At 55.1% G+C, this 18464-nt stretch overlaps 8 protein-coding genes across 8 annotated transcripts; 4 read left to right on the top strand and 4 right to left on the bottom strand.

The window, feature by feature from the left end:
* Window positions 1-24: 24 nt before the first annotated feature.
* On the bottom strand, window positions 25-981 carry DICSQDRAFT_90470 (HET-domain-containing protein; the record flags this gene model as incomplete). The annotated part of the gene is made up of 2 exons (XM_007368595.1): window positions 25-643; window positions 875-981. Coding segments are annotated over 2 exons (726 nt in total), but the record flags the coding sequence as incomplete, so codon positions are not given.
* Window positions 982-1977: 996 nt separating this feature from the next.
* On the bottom strand, window positions 1978-3753 carry DICSQDRAFT_90467 (uncharacterized protein). The gene is made up of 5 exons (XM_007368594.1): window positions 3618-3753; window positions 3460-3557; window positions 2477-3399; window positions 2136-2414; window positions 1978-2072 (listed from the first exon to the last, which is right to left on the bottom strand). Exons 3-5 carry the CDS (start codon window positions 2691-2693, stop codon window positions 2068-2070), a joined length of 501 nt encoding a protein of 166 aa, XP_007368656.1. The 5' UTR covers window positions 2694-3399; window positions 3460-3557; window positions 3618-3753; the 3' UTR covers window positions 1978-2067.
* Window positions 3754-4789: 1036 nt separating this feature from the next.
* On the top strand, window positions 4790-6292 carry DICSQDRAFT_172826 (glycoside hydrolase; the record flags this gene model as incomplete). Its single annotated transcript, XM_007368593.1, has 8 exons — window positions 4790-4819; window positions 4884-4891; window positions 4951-5089; window positions 5166-5410; window positions 5498-5698; window positions 5763-5863; window positions 5934-6173; window positions 6243-6292. The coding sequence occupies 8 exons, from the start codon at window positions 4790-4792 to the stop codon at window positions 6290-6292; spliced, it is 1014 nt and encodes a 337-aa protein (XP_007368655.1).
* A 1616-nt stretch (window positions 6293-7908) lies between these two features.
* Window positions 7909-9528, bottom strand: DICSQDRAFT_90461 (cytochrome-c from the OXPHOS pathway). The gene is made up of 6 exons (XM_007368592.1): window positions 9428-9528; window positions 9266-9365; window positions 9088-9205; window positions 8941-9024; window positions 8309-8887; window positions 7909-8235 (listed from the first exon to the last, which is right to left on the bottom strand). Exons 1-5 carry the CDS (start codon window positions 9441-9443, stop codon window positions 8879-8881), a joined length of 327 nt encoding a protein of 108 aa, XP_007368654.1. The 5' UTR covers window positions 9444-9528; the 3' UTR covers window positions 7909-8235; window positions 8309-8878.
* Window positions 9529-10451: 923 nt separating this feature from the next.
* DICSQDRAFT_90457 (sirtuin) lies at window positions 10452-11787 on the bottom strand. The gene is made up of 5 exons (XM_007368591.1): window positions 11600-11787; window positions 11455-11538; window positions 10978-11399; window positions 10797-10926; window positions 10452-10740 (listed from the first exon to the last, which is right to left on the bottom strand). Exons 1-5 carry the CDS (start codon window positions 11768-11770, stop codon window positions 10561-10563), a joined length of 987 nt encoding a protein of 328 aa, XP_007368653.1. The 5' UTR covers window positions 11771-11787; the 3' UTR covers window positions 10452-10560.
* Window positions 11788-12010: 223 nt separating this feature from the next.
* On the top strand, window positions 12011-13043 carry DICSQDRAFT_172823 (kinase-like protein; the record flags this gene model as incomplete). The annotated part of the gene is made up of 2 exons (XM_007368590.1): window positions 12011-12051; window positions 12098-13043. 2 exons carry the CDS (start codon window positions 12011-12013, stop codon window positions 13041-13043), a joined length of 987 nt encoding a protein of 328 aa, XP_007368652.1.
* Window positions 13044-14166: 1123 nt separating this feature from the next.
* On the top strand, window positions 14167-16549 carry DICSQDRAFT_156685 (uncharacterized protein; the record flags this gene model as incomplete). Its single annotated transcript, XM_007368589.1, has 5 exons — window positions 14167-14263; window positions 14407-14970; window positions 15043-15430; window positions 15500-15788; window positions 15845-16549. 5 exons carry the CDS (start codon window positions 14167-14169, stop codon window positions 16256-16258), a joined length of 1752 nt encoding a protein of 583 aa, XP_007368651.1. The 3' UTR covers window positions 16259-16549.
* Window positions 16550-16733: 184 nt separating this feature from the next.
* DICSQDRAFT_139252 (uncharacterized protein) lies at window positions 16734-18335 on the top strand. The gene is made up of 7 exons (XM_007368588.1): window positions 16734-16892; window positions 16968-17374; window positions 17495-17547; window positions 17606-17684; window positions 17752-17934; window positions 17994-18067; window positions 18121-18335. Exons 1-7 carry the CDS (start codon window positions 16754-16756, stop codon window positions 18254-18256), a joined length of 1071 nt encoding a protein of 356 aa, XP_007368650.1. The 5' UTR covers window positions 16734-16753; the 3' UTR covers window positions 18257-18335.
* The last annotated feature ends 129 nt before the right edge of the window (window positions 18336-18464 follow it).

Raw genomic sequence — 18464 nt, 5'->3', positions numbered from 1 at the left:
GTTCTGCCAAGTACAAACGTGTCCCCATGCGAAGAGACTCTGATCTGGTATCCGCCGGAGGATCTCTTCCTGCAGCCGTTGGAAGGCCCGTTCGCCCTCCCCGTAGAGGGTGGGCATATTGAGATCGAAGATACCAAGGAGCGAGTACGCTCTGTCCTCTGTGCGGGTTGTCTCGCGTTTCGCGGCCCAAGACATGCGTTGGGCGACGCTGACCGTATCGAGAGAGGTCTCATGCGTCAAGACCCGGCGGTCGATACCAGTAATCTCCTCGACGACCGCCGCCATAGTGCCCTTCGATCCGAGCGGACGCCGGTCTTTGGACAGGAACACAACGTGTTTGGGAGCAATAAGCTCTTGCAGCGTCCATCCTCGCTTGAACCACCGGCTGTCGCGGAACGGGGAGCCTTCAGAGTAGTCGAACATGTAGGGGACGTCTGCCAGGAGCGCATAGCATATCGTCGCATGACCGTACCAGGCGTACATCGAGTTTATCGTTTCTGACAGCTCGGAGCTGCTGGACTTGTTGATGCAATATGAGTCTATCCATAGGAGGCGGTAGCCGTGGTTGCGGGCAACCTCGCAGGACTTCTTGATCTTCTCGGCAAGCCGATGGTCGTCCCAAAGATCGGACGGCCGGTCTTCGCTAATCGCCACGTCGTTGTTGTCGCGGTCGCTCGAACGTCTGCAACAGATCCGCCGGATCCTGCTGTACGCACGAGACGCCCAAGCTATTGATGGTTGCTTCGCACGAGATGATACTCTCTGAGCAGAAAACGATGTCAGTGCGCGTCAGCTTGGGATGACTGAAGCCTCCACTCGACTGATACGTACTTGTATGGGATAGTCTATCTGTATATTCCTGACCTCTTCGTACGTCTGTTCACCCCCAGTGTCCCAGGTATGCGATAGAATGGCATATTTGGTGTTAGAGATATCGGAAACTTCGATGAAATGCCTCGTGTGTGTATCGAGCAAACGCATAACAACTATTCTCTCTGACGTCAGTCGTGAGTCTTCCGGCACTATGATACAATTCACTCACTAGTTCCTGACTAGTTATGGCCTCTGATGGTTGCTATCGGTTGTTTAAACACGCAATTTTGTGGGAGGGCTACGTACGTGACATACGAAAGCGCGGATCGCTGAAGCCCTTATGTACACTACCACTAATGGCAGCAGATACCTATTGCACCCGTCGTCGGCTGTTACGACGGTACAGGACAGTACTGCCCCTGGCCGACGGCCGCACAGCCTCCAACGTCTTCCTGCGAGACCTTGGGGGCTCAATTATGTGGACAGTGAGGCAAGGCATCCGGAGCGGTTTTATTCGCGCGGCCGTTCTCACGTTCCACGCAGGGCGATGCATAGCGTCCAAGCTCTTTCAATGGCACCGAGAACCAGGCAGGGAACACACAGGATCCGCGGATAGAGCAAGGCCGACTGGAGGCCAACACACGTGGAATCAGGGAGTGGGAGGGACATGTCAGTTTTCCAACGTGTATATCTAGAACACTTGAGAGGTGTACTCACGACTTTTTATCGACTGGAGGGAACTCATTTTGTACGTCCTCTTGTCGTCCGCTTGTTGCCGATCGCGAACCCCCGGTTCCCTGGTGGTCCGTCGCAATGTCTATCATCACGATCGGCAGAGTCATCACCCGGTCCAGAGGCTTTTGATAGTTCAGAGTGACAACGATTAACATCGAAGGGTGAGCTGCGCGGACTGTTGAGCGAGACAAATATTCCTTTGAGACGGTTTGAGTATCACCCTGAGGTGTGACCAGCGGGCTATGAGGACCACGAGAGCTCGTCTGTGCCGGCAGGCACGTTCAGACTCACCCAGAAGACTAAGCGGCCAATCCCGCGAGACACTCCTCAACGCAGTTGCACACTACGTAACACGCAGACTATTCGTGACGCAAATATGCCAGGAACTGACGTCTTTGAACAGACCAGGGCGAAGAAAACTCTTCAAAACGGACTGGAAATGAGGACTCAACTACAGTGGCGGTATGATACAAGTGCAAGAAAACATCGCGGCGCATCCGTAACTGATAATACGAAGATCTAGGCTGATGAGCGATGACGCACAATTGTGAGTAGATATAGACACTGGACACATCGAGGAGACTTACAGTCATCTTTGCTTTGTGCCTTCTTCGGCTTTCGGCGAGGCATTCGCTCATAAGCATTGGTATCATCGCTGTCGCTCTCGAGCTCGTGCACGACGCCACTACCCTCCCCGCTCCTTGACGCGGTGCCGTGCGCTCCCTCCGAGTGGTCGTGGACATGTTCATGGTCGCGATTACACCGTCGGCGGGCAGGTGCATCAGAGTCAGAATCCGTGTCTGAGTCACTCGACTCGGATGAAGACGACTCGTCAAACTGCCTCGGCTTGTGGTAGATACAGCAGACTGCAGAGGGAGACAAGCAAATGAGCCACGAGGGAAGTGGAAGGGGATCTGACCGGACTCACTCTTCGACTTCTTCTTCCCCGCACCCTCGTTATCTACAACATCTTCTCGCCAGACCACACGCTGTCTGTGCCGCGCGACGCCGCGGAGGCGAAGGGTGCCCACAGCCTGACTGTCCGAGCTCTCGTCCTCGTGCGGCTGGTTGTCGTGCACGGTGATCGTCCGCGATCCATCTGAGGGGGCGGAGGCATTCGGGCGGCGGGCTTGTCTGGTCGACATGGTTTCAGGGTATTTATGAAGCAACAAAACAGAGAAGGTGTGGACGAGGGTGGTGGACGGGATATGGGAGCAGGATGTGGGGGAACGCCCAGAGCGAGGAAAAGGTGAGGTGGTAGACGCCCAGAGGCCAAACGACGTCACCACTCGAGCTCGAGGTCCGACCGGCCGAATTCGTTACTCGAGGCCTCTCGCCAAGCCTCAATTCCAGGTCGCAACGCAATCATTGAGACTGCAACCACGACCACCTCGTTCACGACGACTGACGCTACCGCGCCGTGCGCTCTCTGCCTGGAATCAGCCTCTTCTGTGCCGCGCGAGACATGCTCGTATTCACCCGATTCTGACGCTGAGGACCTAGGGTACTGAACATCGACTCGGACCGTCTGCCGACCCCACCCGGCCGACCCGCATTCAGCGCAGCAACTGTGAGTACGTGAGGCCCGGTATGCACCGATGGCTCGAAATGATGTGCCCACGCTTCAAGCGTGGGTGATGGCTGGTGAGTACTTGAGCGGTTGTATGCGTGCTCGTTTCCGTGCGGAGGACGTTCTGACTGCAGCAATGTGAAACATTGGGCGGAGAAGAGCCTAAGAGGCTCAACACAGCGTGCAACACAGCGGTGTTCTGGTGTCGGTGTTGCCTGAGTGGAAACGTAGGGATAACCACGCAACAATGGTCTTTGAGCATCTCACCCAGGCGGAGTATGGTGCGGAACTGCCGGGAATTCGACCAGGAGGCCACACTGCCTAAGCTTTCCCGACCCCAGACTGCGCTTGCATCGTCCTCTTCGCCAGTATTCTTCGAATGAAATCCTTGTGTGTGGTCTAGGCGCACTGGGCGACGAGATGGCGTCGCTGCTATTGGGTGAGTGCTATTGCAAGCTTGTTTCCGCTAGGGCTGATGCCCTCTGCTCCCGTCTTTCAGGGCTCTAGACCCTGACACCTATCTTGTCGCTTCTATCCTTTTTTCGACTGCGGGCGCTCCACGATCCTTCAGGATGATGGAGGGGCACCTACGCTCTCATCTACAGAAATGCTTGCGATGTGCTTCGCCATTTCCGTGGCCCGTCTTATGCTCACCCACAAAAAGCCTATATGCATTGCATTGTTTTGCGGAACAACCAGAGGTCATCGGGTGGCCGACTTGTTCATCCGGTTTCGTACCTGACGCTCGTCGGAACCCCTATCTCTTTCGAGCTTAGACGTCCCCGCGACGAGTCAAGCTTGTTCAGTGCCATCGTACGAAAAGAAGCCATGGCAAAGGCAAAGTTTTTCGTGACATACTCGACTTCGCTGTGTGATTCTGCATGTCTATCTGCGAACCTCTCCTTCGCGGCGTTCGGATTACCACAATTGCCAAATGGCGTGCTCCACCTGGATAAATTCGCCAATAGGGGCTTCATGTCGCCCTCGCTGGAGGAATCTCATCAGTGTTCCTGTGCTGCTAGCTCCCAGATCTAGCTCATTTCAAGTCTGAAGTAGACGGCCGTCAAAGATCGAGAACGGCGAGCGGCCGCGGACGGACAGCTGTTACGGTATTTAGATCCTTTTTCAAGGTACGCTCCGGTTCGGCGCTGCGGCGTCGCAACTGACCTTCCTCTTTGAAAGAATCCACTACCTGGGAGACAATTGATTTGTGCGCCGTGATGATGGGAGGACTCCGCGCGCCTGTGGTGTTTTTGTGCAGACCGGCGAGCTGAGGCCTTCGCGCCCGAATGTTCACTGCCACGGACGACGCCGCCGGGTCGCAGATGGAACATCACAACAAGCGTTCCAAAGCCACTCGTACCAAGCGAGTCCTGTCGGGGAAAAAGATTGATGCATTGTGGATCCCCTTTCTCGGAGCGGGACTGGGAAGTCCGCTCGGACGCTCGCCAGTGTCAGAGTATAAAGGTGCGGAGATGTTGGTCCGCGTCCCCGCAGTGGCTTCGTCTATCCCGATCCTTCAGGTTCTGTTCTCCTTGTTTTTTTCTCGCTTCCGTTCCTTTCCTTGCATCTCCTCTCTTTCAACACATGCTGTCTGCGAGCTTCAACAAGCGATCTTTGCTTTCCGTTGCGTCCCTCGTCCTGACCCTCGGGAGGTCGGTGCAGCGCACCATGGCGTTCGACATGACCAAAAACACCAACGTACGTTCGACTTTCCCCCCACTCGCCACCTCATGTCTAGACTTCGCTGATCATTACGCTCCAGCTTGCTGTGTACGTGAGCTCCACATGTGGCGTCGGCGCGTTCGGAATGAATTGACCATCCCCTACAGTTACTGGGGCCAGGACGGCGACGACAAGCAGCAGTCTCTGTCTCACTACTGCCAGGATGACACTATCGACACCATCCCGCTCGCCTTCCTCTACCAATTCAAAGCCAAGGGTGGCATGCCGGCCATCGACTTTGCCAACGTTCGTCCCGTCCCATCGATTGCATTCACCGAACGCAGAACACACGCGCTGACGATCGTTTTCTTACACGCAATAGACCTGCAGCGCCTCGGGAAACTCGGTGTTTGCTGGCACCGCGCTTGCCAACTGCGACAGTTTGGCGGACGACATCAAGACGTGCCAGAAGGCCGGCAAGATCGTGACGCTTTCCATTGGTGGCGCTACGGGCGAGGTCGGGTTCTCGTCCGACTCAGAGGCGAAGACATTCGCAGACACTATTTGGAACCTGTTCCTCGGGGGTGAGAGCCCTGTGCGCCCCCTCGGCGACGCTATCCTCGATGGGTACGTACACCTAGACGCGCGTGGCGTCGCATTTGACGTTTGGGCGAGGCGAGCGAATCGGACTGATGATGGGTGTCTGTGATCTAGCGTTGACTTGGACATCGAGAGCGGCTCTCCGGCTCACTATGCGGCGTTCGTTAACCGCATCCGCTCCAACGCTGGCGAAAACACCTCCGACAAGACGAAGGCCAAGTCTCGCCGTGCTCGACACCGGATGTTGAAGCGCAAGAAGAGCAGCCCGACTTCGTCTAAGAATAGTACTGAGATCGACGTCACGACCAAAGACAAGTACGTTGTCTTTTCGCTTCCCTCAGCTTTCCGGTTTTGATGCGAGCATGTTCCCTTCTTGTAGGAAGTACTACATCACCGCAGCGCCTCAGTGCCCTTACCCTGATGCCAACATCGGGGAGGCGCTGAACGAGGCTCACTTCGACGCCGTCTATGTTCAGTTCTGTAAGTATAATATCCCGCATGACGCCGACTCGAGCCGCTTCGCTAACATCTCGTGCCTTTGGCCCTCTAGACAACAACTACTGCGGCCTGAACCACAAGTCGGAGTACAATTTCGCCACTTGGGACAAGTGGGCGAAGACGCAGTCTGCGAACCCAGACGTCAAGGTGTACATCGGCGCCCCCGCGTCGTCCAAGGCGGCCGGCGAGGGCTACGTTTCGGCGGAGACCCTCGCCAGCTACGTCGCCGAGGCGCAGCAGAAGTACAGCTCGTTTGGGGGCGTCATGTTGTGGGACGCAGACACTGCCTACAGTGAGTTTCCTACATACTTTGCGACTTCGTTGAGCTTCGGCGTCTAACGAGGTCTATCCCGGCCAACAGACAACAACCGCTTCGACAAGGCGGCGAAGAACGGCCTCACGGCAAATTAGGCCCTCTTCCACTATTCATGAGCCTCACGTCTACACGACGACGAAATTACACCACACACCTGTTTCATGCTTACGCACACTCCTGGGGCCACAGGGCCCCATACACACGCATATCACGCAACTCCCCTCGTTCTCCCCCATCCATCGTTTCTGCTCCCACTCTCGTTCCTGGCCCCCAGACTGACGGCTCGACTCGCTATAACTATTTGGATCCCAGTGGGCCCCTCGGAGGGGTTTGCATTGACTGCATTGACACGACACCTTATCGGCGGCAGCAGCCTATACCATTCAGGAAGTAGTGGTCGGGATGGGCGGTCGTCGTGCGTTATTGACGGCTTTATTCGTAACGGTTATTGGTTCAGGGCTTTAGGTTATCATGTCCCGGGTGTACTCGACGTACCTGTTGACTACTGCTAGACGCACATGTATACATACTGTATCCATAAGAACTTAATAGCATGGCTTTGAAGTGTGCGGCACTTTAAAGGACGCAGTGGGCCTCGCAAATGGTAAATAACAATCGTCAATGAGCCGTTGAAAGCGCCGTGTTCCTGCTGGAATGCCTGTCTTCAAGTATGAGACTCCGCTTCAACCCACATCAATCGCTGTGATGGTCTCAGAGAGGAGTGGAGCATAGTGCAAGTGATAATCAGGTTCAGCGCATTCGAAGACCTGGACTACCTGTCGGGATGCGGTGATCAAACGCACGAGGGTCCCAATTTGGGGGTTCGTGTTTTCTGCCCTTGAGAACCACACGGGTGACCACTAGTCAGTTACAGCGATGTGCAGAATGATACGGAAAACGCATTTCGCGCGGGACCAGCGCTCATAGAGACGCTGAGGGTCACGGGACTCAAACGCTGACCGCTGTGACTTTGTTACTCATCGTTACAGGGGCATGACAATCGCCAATGAAGCACAAAATGTGGCTCCTCTTCACTGAACGAATCAGTCTTGCTTCATAGAACATCGGCTATGCATCATATATTCTAATCTTTTCTCTCTGCTCTCCTCATTGCCATGTTTAGCCTTTGGGGACCGTCCTGGAGGGCTACTGTGACCAGGATAACGCTCGGTCTCCGGCTCCTTCCGGGTGCCCGACAGCCCGGCACAGCGTTTGGGTCTCCGAGCGCCCAACAGACGCTGGCTCACAAAAATGCGTTTTCCGTATCATTGTGCACATCGCTGTAATAGGGTATATTTGACAGAACCTGGGCCACGAAACTGAGGCTCGAAGTGGCGCTGAGATCGCTCGAGATCATGCTCCACTTGACCTCGAGAGAACGCTGCTGCAGAATGATTTGTTTCCGAGAAGAGACTTGTTTATGTGGTGAGTTCCCATGATGGAAGGTAGTGTATGGGGTCCTCCCTCTTCAGTGCCACGCACCGCGGGATGCCTGCGCGATGCGTGGTACGTCCAGCCCCCAGGGTATCCGGGGCACCACCGTACCAGAAAATTTGACACACACTCGCTCGAAGCGTATATCCGCACGCTCCACTTTACTCAGAATACTTGCGTCTATATCTCGAGCGAACGTCAGATAGCCCAAGAAATTTCGCCCTGGGCTCTCTCAAATATACCCTAATGCGAGGGCGAAGTTGGTGGAAAGTGAGGGGAAAATTGCAAGAGTTGCTTGGATCGCCACCAGAGTCCTTTTGATCATCTCCCACCTAGGGAAGCTCGAGGTACCGACATAGTGAATGAAGTATGCGTCTTCACCGCAATTGGATCGAAGACAACCGTAGAGATGAGGTGACGCGGGTGGGCAACAGCCCTGAGTGGGCAGTGCTCACTGGAAGCGCACCATGGGAAGAGAATCCTTATATCGATGCCAACCTGCTGGTCACCCGCACCGGTCCCAATTAGTCACACAAGTCGCCTCCACCAGGAAAGTCACCTTTTTCTCGCCCGCGACCGCGATGACTGCGTTGGCGACGAATGCCTATGTCCTCGAAAAGTGGCAATTAGTTGGTTTACAAGGCCTAGCATGACGTACAACAGCCACAGGAACTTGCCTCGACCTTGACCTCGAAGGTTTTGAATGGACTCTACTTCCCGTTATGTATCAATTTTTGTGACTGCTGAGAGTATCCGAGGTACTTTGCTAGATGCAGCGAATGTCCTAGAGCGACGTGGGAAGATCCGGGAGAAGAACGAGGCACGAATATGGCGTTGGGGCGCCACGTGTATGTTCTGTCGGCGACGGTAAAGTTTGCAGGAGTTGCTGTGACGTCATGATGATCATTGTCGGCCTGAACGAAAGACATCGAACTCGAGCGAGACCATAAAGCAAACGACTCCAAAGTCTTCGATAAGCCCCCTACTCACGAAACAAACATTCAGGACAGTCTTGCTAAACGTGTCTTGTCCTGAACTCAACCGAGCAGGTGCACTCGCACTCACACATCCACAAACCTGGTATTGTTGTGGAAAGTATCGTATTGCCAAGAGTAGGGATACCGTATGTGTGAAATGCTCCAGAACCCAGTGACACGATGTTGTGGCCGTCTACATTATGGTGACCAGTAGAACGCTCGTGTATATTAAAATATAAGTAGACGGGGAAGGCCCATGAGAACAACCGATTATGCGGTCTAGCGCAGCAAACGTAAACTAGGGACCATACGAAGACGAGGTGACAACGTACCGCTTCCTTAAGCCACGTAATGAGGTCGTTCCGGTCCTTGTCCTTCTTCAGACCAGCGAAGGCCATCTTGGTACCGGGGATGTACTGGAGTGGGAATAGGTCTTAGAGACGAAGACCGTCTACAATGACGTGGCAAATCCTGCGCACCTTTTTGGGGTTCTCGAGGTACTCAAAGAGGGTCTGCTCGTCCCAGGTGATACCCTTGTTGACATTGGCAGCGGTGTAGGAGAAGCCCTCGGCCTGACCAGTCTTGCGGCCGAAGACACTACAAGGCGCGTGTCAGCAGCTGCTGAACCTCAGCGCTGACCAGTACCAGAGAACTCACCCATGGAGGTTGGGCCCAACCTTGTGAGGCTCGCCCGCACCAACAGTGTGACACTGGGCACAGCGGGTCTTGAAGAGACCAGCACCCTTGGCAGCGTCACCTGGGAGCGACCGAGCAATGAGCTCCCTGGTTTTTGTTACAGAAGGTGCATTCGTGACGTACCAGCAGCGTAAGGCATGTCTAATGTCTACTATTCGTGAGGGAGAAAATTAGGCGGCGTAAATGTACACAAGTACGAACGAGAGCTGAAGAGGAACAGTGGTGACGCGACGGGTCCTCAAATTTCGGTTATTATAGACCTTGGGGCAAGCCGGTTTCACCCGGGGCGCCGATAGCCAATCGCCAGACCGCCATTGAATATTCAGCATCGGCCAACATCCCGCGCGCCTCCCGTCAGCCTCCGGAGCGCCCTCCTCCGTCTCAGCGCTTAGGGAAGAACAAGCTTTCCTATCGTCAGAGACAATTTCTCCACTACCGCACCTCCTACAATGGCGGCTGCTGAGCAACTTCAAGCACAGTTGGCCTGCCCGCAGGGCTCGTCAACCTACCTGGATGACAGGTGCACATTTAAGCGTTTATCGTCACACAGACCGGGAGATGATTTCCGTACAGAGAAGGACGATAAGCTGTACGACAAGGGCTACGACCCGAAACACGGCTCCATGCCTGTCTTTTTCGTTCGCATCCTTGCGAATGAAATAGAACGGCGTAGCGGGAACTTCGCCCAGTTGGTCCCGATGGCGTACTTCCGCGTCAAGTTTGGATGCACAATGACAGCTTGGAGACCCCTTGTCCATCGAGCTCAACTCCGTGGGCATGATTACCACGACTGGTCTGACTAGAATGCGTGTCATTTCGCGCAAGTGGACCCATTCTGCTGGTGCCACTCAGATCCTAGCCAAAAAATATGTCTACTTCATCCCAGGGCATGCACCCACCGTCGATACTGTTCTCAATCTCCTCGTGCGCTGTCACCACAGCGCTTCGCGTCCGCGCCCACTTGAGCGGGGAACGCCAGCTCCCTCTCTCCCTCTGACGAGTTTCTTGTATCAGAGCGTCTCTGTAGCGACTATCTTCCAGATAAGGTTTCCCGACGGATGCATTTGCGCTGCGGCGCATTAGTATCATCGTGATAGACTATACAGTATACATTTGGTTGCAGGGAGAGCCTCTGCACAAAGACAACACAGCAATTGACAAAGTTCTAATCATATCTATAGTGCTTGAGCCAATGTCACTGATAGGCTCTAGATGATGCATACAGTCAGCAAATCCGACATACATTTACGACACAATTATGCCGTGCCAGCAACCATTTGTCTGGCACGCTCCAATACTGCGGGGACCGTCTTTTCACAGGGACCGTACAATACGAAATCCGCCTTGTCATCGCCCTGCGAAGGCGCCAAGTTGAATACGGCGACCGTGCCGCCGTTCTTCTTGACGGTCGTGGCGTATGTCGCTGCGGGGTGGACCTGCGAAGGGAAGGAGTCAGAAGGAAGGACAGTGCCGCAACGAGCGAGCGACGTACAAGAGAGCTTGTCCCGACAACAAGGAGCACGTCCACTTTCGTGAGAATGCGCGTAATCTCGCCCTGGCCCTCGGGTATCTCCCCGAACCACACAATACCGGGGCGGAGCAGCCCGCCACAACGCCTGTACCTGCTCATTCATCAGCTCAACCCCACGGGATAGATACGATGAATGCTGTACCTGTTCGACCCCGACCATTCCGGTCCCCCGCATCGTGGAAGTTGCTCCACGGCGATGAGCTCCTCGCCATTCTTTGCCCTTTCGATCACAGCCTGATCGTTGAAGATGGATGCCAAAGGCGTCTCCGCGGTCGTCTTCACGCACCTGCACTGCGTACACGTGAAGCGATAGCACGAACCGTGCATCTCGATGATGCGTGCATGCACCTCGTTGCGCTCGTCAGCATCGAGTTGATCCTCGGGGGAGGATGCCTTGTCTAGCGTCTCGTCGAGTGCTCGTCGACAGAGCCCGTCGAAGATCTGCGTAACGTACAGTGGCGGCTTGTCTTTCTGCACCAGATTGGGGAAGATCCGAGCGCGGATGGACGGGAGAGACAGCGACGCCAGCGCGTGATGTGCAGCGTTCGGCTTCGCCTCTATGCATCTGGATTGTAATAGATCAGCACGTCGACTCCTGAAGCCAACGATATGATACGCGCTGATCGCGTTTGGGTTGATAATAAGCCCAGACACGGCCGGGATTGTCTTGGAAAGCTTGGAGAGAGGCGACTTCCATGGGATTCTGCAATCAGATAACTGAGTAACGGGTGCAGCGCACATAACATAGCATTGGAAAGTCGGACAGTTGTGAGCCACTGCCCGTTTGTTCCACGGTAGGTGGTGATCCCAGACGCCGCGCTCAGCCCGGCTCCGGTGAGAATACCGGGGCATTTGCTGGATGTTAGGATGGTGCAGAATGCATCCAAGTCATTTAACGGTTGAGTGACAGCCACTTTATTCGGGACTTCGGACATGGTGTCATGCACTATCAGGAGAGGGAGAAAGAGAGAAGGCGGAACCAGCTTCAAGAAACGTTTATAGCATGCGCGCATAGTCACAAGTTGAGGCTTCCTTGATACGTTGGACCGGCGCACAGCCACTTATCAGCAAAAACAAACTCCTCCCGGGCCGTCGCTAGCGATGTTGCATTTGCCACGAATCGTAGTCGTAGTCGTCACCGTCTCCTCACGTCCAACATCCACCCTTGCTTAATGATGGTTATTGAGAACACCAATGGGACCCCTGAGCGGAAACAGTAAGCAAACCCTCATCTTGACTTACGATATACTCATTCTTGGCAGCTCCGTCGACAGTCTATCCGACGAGGAGCTGCACCGCGTGATCGACAGCGTCCGTCGTGATCGTGAAAAACTCGTTGGTTACATGCCATCCATGGACGGCGCCCTTTATTATCCAGTGTGGCGTATCGCACCAGACGCCATTGTCAAGCTGTCGGAAGGACCCAGCGAAGCGTACACGATGCAGCTCGTGCGCAACAACACCTCGATCCCCGTTCCCACCGTCCGTCGCGTCCTTCCGAACCACAAGGCATCCGGGGACTACTACTGGATTATCATGGACTACATTGATGGAAGCACGCTTTTTGAACTCTGGGACACGCTCACTGAGGAGCGCAAGCGCAGCGTTATCGACGCCCTGGCGGGCTATGTGCGAGAACTCCGTAGTATCCGCCTCCCAAACCCGCCAATCCCTGGTCCCCTCCATCCTGACGGCATTCCTGTCAAATGCAGGGGCTCGTTCTTCAGCGAAGATCAAGCTGGACCTTTCGGTTCCTACCAGGAGATGGCTGACTGGTTCGATCGCCAGCGCTCTCGCGTCAGGATGTACAACCACATGTGGCTCGGGGGGATGATATCATGTCCCAAATTCGACGCCACTCATCCACTCGTTCTCTGCCACATGGACATACACCCTCGGAACATTCTGATTGACAAAAATGGGACCCCGTGGCTCATCGACTGGGGTATCGCTGGGGTGTACCCACCATGGTTCGAGTACGCGGCCATTGCAGTGTCAGTCAGGGCTGACCATCGGTTACGCGAAGTGTCCGCTTGGAAGGACCTTGTTGCAAATGTGGTAGCCATCGCTGGTGATTATCCACGGTACTATGACGACTACTTGCTCGTCTTATTTCGCTTTACGAATGGAATCAACTTCGACGAGAAGGCCCAAGAGATGGATTTTCCTGACGACTATTTCGAGAAGTTGGGCATCACTGTGGATTAGCTGTTACCGTAGCCTTTATGTACTCTTTCACTCCGTCACCTAACTTTCCTGACTGCAACTACAACGTGACCCCTGTACACTTGCCTCGTTGACTCCCAAACTGTTGAGTACCTATGGACAATCGCAGATCTTTGGAGCTAACTGTGAGAGCCTGGCCATATCACACCCACTGTCGATCGATGGGGCGATTCCAAAATGTCTTCTGTAAATGGCATATTCCTTCATCGATCCCTCGAGCCCGTGTGGAGGACATGCAGTGGTTTTCTGAGATGTTCCGAGCGGCGTGCTTAGTCTTCAGGCCTGTATCGGAAACAGCGCCCTGGTCCTAGGATGTACACGGGCCGCCTAACGAATACACATACTAGGTCATAGGGGGAGCCCGTGGCCTCCAGAAGCACGATGTTTAGCGTGTTGTACCGGACTCAGATAGAGATGCGCCACTACGTGAGGGTAGTTGGAGAAACAGAATGACCACAACTGCGGCATACGCGAGCTATATGTCCTGGAGAAAACATTTGGCTCAGGAACATTTGGTGCGACCGAGGGGACACAGAAAGTAACTATTTCCGAGGGAATCTGTCTGGTGAAGCAGAACCCTCAAGAAGATTTGTTTCTGGGCTTCCCCTCTTCATTGAATTCATGCTGATGCAAACATGTCTAATCCCGACCGCGACTACATCAAATACAAGTCTCAGTTTCTCTCTCTCCGCATATTCAACTGTGGAGCTAGGCGCACAACTTACGTTCCAAAGGAAGCAGAGTCAATTCATGTCCAAGAAAAGTATCACAGGTTTGCACAACTACATATGTAGGCTCGCGACTCGAGTTTGAAGAGCATTCGGACCGGGTTACGATTGATTGACGGGTCCATCATTGACGTGACCTATTGACCCAGGTCACGCCGTGGGAATGTTGACGCGTGAGCGTGTTGAGTGTGGGAGAATGTTTCACACTCCGCCGCCCCGTTGTTTAACACCGCGCCCCCACCACCGCGCGCGACGCCGAGCGCGTCCCCGACGACCCCCCGCCCCACGTCCCCGACGACACCGCCCTCCCGACACGCGTTCCTCGCGCCTAGCTCATGAACGGCTCGCGGACCGTCACTGTTGCAGTAGAAGGCCCCATGATACCCACCCAGCCGCAGGCGTCCAAACGGAAAGCCACTGACGATGCGAACCCCCTCGCGGCCACCGCAGGCAAGAAACTCAAACGAGAGGTGTGTGCGCATATGCTGCGGTAATTTGCATGTAATACATGTCGCGTGGTATAGACATCTAAAGCCGGTCCCTCGACCAAACGGAAACGTGAGTGCTCATGCGTGTGAGAGCGACGCGTCTCTAAAGGCTGAATGTACGCGTCACAGTGAACGGGGAGGAACAACCAGGAGGACTGGTGATCGTACGCGCTCCTGCGCCTACAAAGAACTCTCTGCACATTGAACCTGTCCCGGCAGAGCCCCGCGCACCCTCCCGCCAAGCTTCGGCCCAGCCGCAGTCCCTATCGCAACCGCAACCGCAACCGCAATCGTCAAGGCCAGCTGCCAAGAAGCTCCGCGCAGATGGCTCCTCAAGAGCAGTGGGGAAGGCGAAGGACCGAGACGTATATGCGACAACCCGGGCAGATCCTGAGGTCGACGAGGATGTGCGGCAGATGCAGTCCGAGACGGACACGCTACGACGAAAGTCGCAAGCAGCAGAACAGGCGGCCAGCTCGCTGAGCGCTGATGTCCAGTTTCCACCGCGAACACCACGGCTCCCAAGTTCGTCGTCTCGGCGTGATGTTGATACCGTGGCTCCCTTAGCGCAGCAGGAGACACCGCAAATCGAGAAGAACAAGGTCATGCGAGGGGAGACGGGCCACCGGCGGAGATCCTCGATCAGTCGAGGTAAGCGCGCCAGTTCTAGTTATGAGGCTACTGGCGTAATCTGTGAGTGGCATGTCCCTCTTTTTGCTCGCTCGTCCGCCAACTTTGCGCCCAAACAAAATTGATGGCTCTTAGCCCATCCGCATACGTCCGTGTCCGTCTCGAGTTTCTTCAAGCACATCGACTATGAGCTCCCTGAGCCTCAGCGAGCGCGCCAACTATTAATATGGTGTTCAAACCGCGCCATGAACGAACTCGCCGACCAGGCGCCGCAAGCATCGACATCAAGACGAACGTCCACGAACTCCGGCAAGGATCCTCCACCTCTTTCCACGGCACAGGCGGGCGTGTTAAAGCGGACGCAGGAGAACCTGATGCGGATGTTAGCAGAGAAGAAGGTGGACACGAACGTGTACGGCGGAGCGGGGTCTCAGAACGGCGATGCGCAGCGTCCGTTGAGAGAGAACGAGCAGAACATCAAGAACAGGGCACGAGAGGCGAGGTTTAATGCTCACATACAACGGTGCGCTTGTCAACCTTTGTCTCTGGGCGTCCGTACAGAATGCTTAATGCTGCATACTCCGTGTTGCAGGTCAAAGCAGGAGGCTGAGGCCTGGAAGGAGCTGTCGGACTCGTACGACTCGCACAGGAAGTCAGTTCAGGCCGAGATGGAGAAGCGAAGACGGGCATTGGCTACCGCGAAGTCAAAGGGCAAGGAGCGCGCGTCTGCGGAGGATTTGGATGACTGGGATGTGGAGAGACGAGACTTGCCGGAGCAGTTCCTGTCGAGCGGGAGTGTGGACGTGGCGCGGAAACTTGTCTTTGAGAACGCCTCCAGGTCCACTCCTTTGCACAATCGGTTAAAGGAGCTTGAACACACAGTGCGTCGCGATCTCCCAGACTTCATGAAATCCGTATCTGACATTGTTGGATGCAGGTAGATCGACTGCATACATTCGCCAATTCGGCACTGCAGACGACCCGTGTCTCCGAAGCAGATCTCGATCGTCGCTTTGCGCTCCTCAATCTCTCCCTCGCATCGCGCTCACAACCAGCCCTCTCATCCACCCATGCCGACACAACTGCCCTTTCTTCGTATATCCTACCTTTGCATCCGCGCCCGCCACCGACAGATCCCCAGGACCTCCTACGCGCTCTGTCCAGGATTGATGCCGACCGGCCACAGACACAAGTGGGCGACGCGGCCCGTCGCGCTGTACGCGAGGTCCAGCGTGTGGCCGATGCAACTGCCGGTATGGCAGAGCGGCGGCTAACAGGTGTACCTCCACCGACCCCGCGCAAGCCTCCGGGAACGCCCCGACGGGCGACGACCCCCGGCAAAGGACGATGACGACCGTACACCTGCTTCTTATGCCCCCTTCCACTAGTAGCGTAGTAGACCCCTGCTTCTTTATCCATCCTGCTATTCGTTCCTCTCCGTCCGCCCGTCATATCGTTTTGTGCCGTGTTCTGTTCTTCGTTGCTGTGCCTGGCTGCTGCCGCTGCTTCCATCTCTTTCTCAACTTATACCCGGGCTCGTCCGGTGTGTGTCTCTGTAGTTATGAGCGTGGACGGGTCACTGGAACCTGCCGTTCGTTAGGAATGGAGGTTGTAGAGATGTATGTATCCTGTATTGGTTAATCTGCCTCGATCTCTTGTCTCATCTCTGTCGACGGTTGTCTCGTGTGACCAAGGTGCATATGCTTCGAGCAGATGCGCGCGCTCGGTTTCCGCCTATGACGCAGCGAGGCAGGCGCCCACGACCGCAGCTTCTCTCGAACTGCTTGCTGCTCTGAGCACCTATCTGGCTTGAAGTTACGTCGTCTGGAAGACTCGTCTTTCTCGCATGTCACGATGGTTCACACGGCAAGTCTTCCGCTGCTTCAAGACCGTTGAACGCATCGGCGACAGAATCACGGGTGCTGCCGGGCCCGTCTTCGTCGCTCTAGCCGTCGTGCTGCTCTCCATCGGCGCGTTCTGCTTCTGTGAGTATCCTCCTATCTCCGCTCTCTACATAAAGTGTCTGTGTCGTGTCTGAACCGGCTTCGTTACGTGCGCAGTCGAGATCATCCAGCCGTCCCTCCCCTACAAATGGCTCACGACGCCCATATGCATCGTCATCGCTCTCAACCTCTTCGGGCACTACTATTACGTCTGCACGGTACCGCCCGGATTCGTGGACGACTCGCCCCGCGTTCCAGGGACGGGTGTACTTTGGGCAAAGAAGAGGCGTTCGGCGAGGTACAGGGCGCTGACAGGTGTGAGGTGGTCGGAGGAGCTGCACATTACGCGCGCAGCGTCTTCCAAGTGTAGGCGGTGTGGGGTCATGCGCCCAGAGGTGAGTCGCTTTCGAGATATCAGGTTGAACATGGTAGGGAAGAGCTGGAAGCTGAGGCACGATTGTGAGAGGTCGCATCACTGCAGAATATGTAATCGCTGCGTGCTGAAGTATGACCATCATTGTCCGGTGAGTATGTTGCCGTATGCCATTTTACGCGAATGGTGCGGTCTGACTAGTCGGCGTTTTGATAGTGTGAGTGTGGTACACGGATCGCGCAGTGTATCAGCAACTCAAGGTGGATGCGCAGGGATTAACCAATGCGTGGGCATCCACAACGAGCGACATTTCGTCCTGTTCCTGTGAGTGTCCCTGACTCACATTTGCGAAACCACTTCTGATCGAATCGCATGCATATAGTGTGTACATGGTCGTCTCGACCGCGTGTTTCATAGGCTTTGGCTGGCGATTCGTCCTCGTCGCGTTAGGCTGGTTCGACGTAAGTGAACTGTCCACGTCCCGTCGACTTTTCACCTTCGCCCCAATGACCCGAACATTGTTTGTAGCAACCGTGGCCATATCTTGCACCGCCCGTGTGCTTCCTCCTGACGTTCATCCTGGCGGGCGTGCTCTGCATGGCCGTTACCGCAATGGCTGGCTGGCATATTTACATGATCGCTTGTGGAGAGACATCCGTCGAGAGCCAGGATCACGAGCACTATCGCAGGATCGCTAAACAGCGAGGGGAAGTGAGTCCATCCATGATTAGGTCATTCCCGCAACTTCTCAACGAAGTCCTTGTCCTCAGACCTTCGTCAATTCTTATGATATGGGGTACCTCAAGAATCTTCAACTCTTCTTCAACATTGGCCAGGATGGCTAGTACGTCAAGAAGTTGAGTTGATCACATGCGACGTGCGCTGATCCACTCTCAGCCCATACTACACGCTCCTACTGCCTTTACGCGTTGAGCCTTATACCGACGGTCGCGCGTGGGCAAGACGACCGGGTCTCCAATCACATGGGGGTGTCCATCCCGGTGAAGAACTGACAGACGAGGACGAGGAGTGATTCTCCCCACGCCTTCAAGCTGCAATGCATGCCTGCTATCGACGCTATCGCACTTCATATTATTATATCAGCCAAAGTCGTGAGTGCGGTTCTATAAATGCCTCTTAACGATGACATTCTGCCGGGGCCATATGACCCTTCGAAGTACGCTGCGTCCTTGTACGGCCGATGTACTTGGGAAGGAGAACGACTTACGTCCGGCTCATGG

The sequence above is a fragment of the Dichomitus squalens genome (assembly GCF_000275845.1).
Source record: "Dichomitus squalens LYAD-421 SS1 unplaced genomic scaffold DICSQscaffold_37, whole genome shotgun sequence".
Classification (NCBI taxonomy): domain Eukaryota; kingdom Fungi; phylum Basidiomycota; class Agaricomycetes; order Polyporales; family Polyporaceae; genus Dichomitus; species Dichomitus squalens.
Note: the sequence above shows the minus strand (reverse complement) of the source record. Positions and strands in the feature narration are given on the sequence as shown.

Coding starts and splice junctions, on each gene's coding strand:
- DICSQDRAFT_90467 (XM_007368594.1), bottom strand. CDS start 2,693: ATGTCGACCAGACAAGCCCGCCGCCCGAATGCCTCCGCCCCCTCAGAT. Junction 2,415..2,476: donor GGGGAAGAAGAAGTCGAAGA/GTGAGTCCGGTC, acceptor CTCCCTCTGCAG/TCTGCTGTATCTACCACAAG.
- DICSQDRAFT_90461 (XM_007368592.1), bottom strand. Junction 9,206..9,265: donor GTTGGGCCCAACCTCCATGG/GTGAGTTCTCTG, acceptor CGCGCCTTGTAG/TGTCTTCGGCCGCAAGACTG. Junction 9,025..9,087: donor ACCTCGAGAACCCCAAAAAG/GTGCGCAGGATT, acceptor TTCCCACTCCAG/TACATCCCCGGTACCAAGAT.
- DICSQDRAFT_90457 (XM_007368591.1), bottom strand. CDS start 11,770: ATGTCCGAAGTCCCGAATAAAGTGGCTGTCACTCAACCGTTAAATGAC. Junction 11,539..11,599: donor ACGGGCAGTGGCTCACAACT/GTCCGACTTTCC, acceptor ATCTGATTGCAG/AATCCCATGGAAGTCGCCTC. Junction 11,400..11,454: donor ATCAACCCAAACGCGATCAG/CGCGTATCATAT, acceptor TTACAATCCAGA/TGCATAGAGGCGAAGCCGAA.
- DICSQDRAFT_139252 (XM_007368588.1), top strand. CDS start 16,754: ATGTCACGATGGTTCACACGGCAAGTCTTCCGCTGCTTCAAGACCGTT. Junction 17,548..17,605: donor CGACATTTCGTCCTGTTCCT/GTGAGTGTCCCT, acceptor GCATGCATATAG/TGTGTACATGGTCGTCTCGA. Junction 18,068..18,120: donor AACATTGGCCAGGATGGCTA/GTACGTCAAGAA, acceptor ATCCACTCTCAG/CCCATACTACACGCTCCTAC.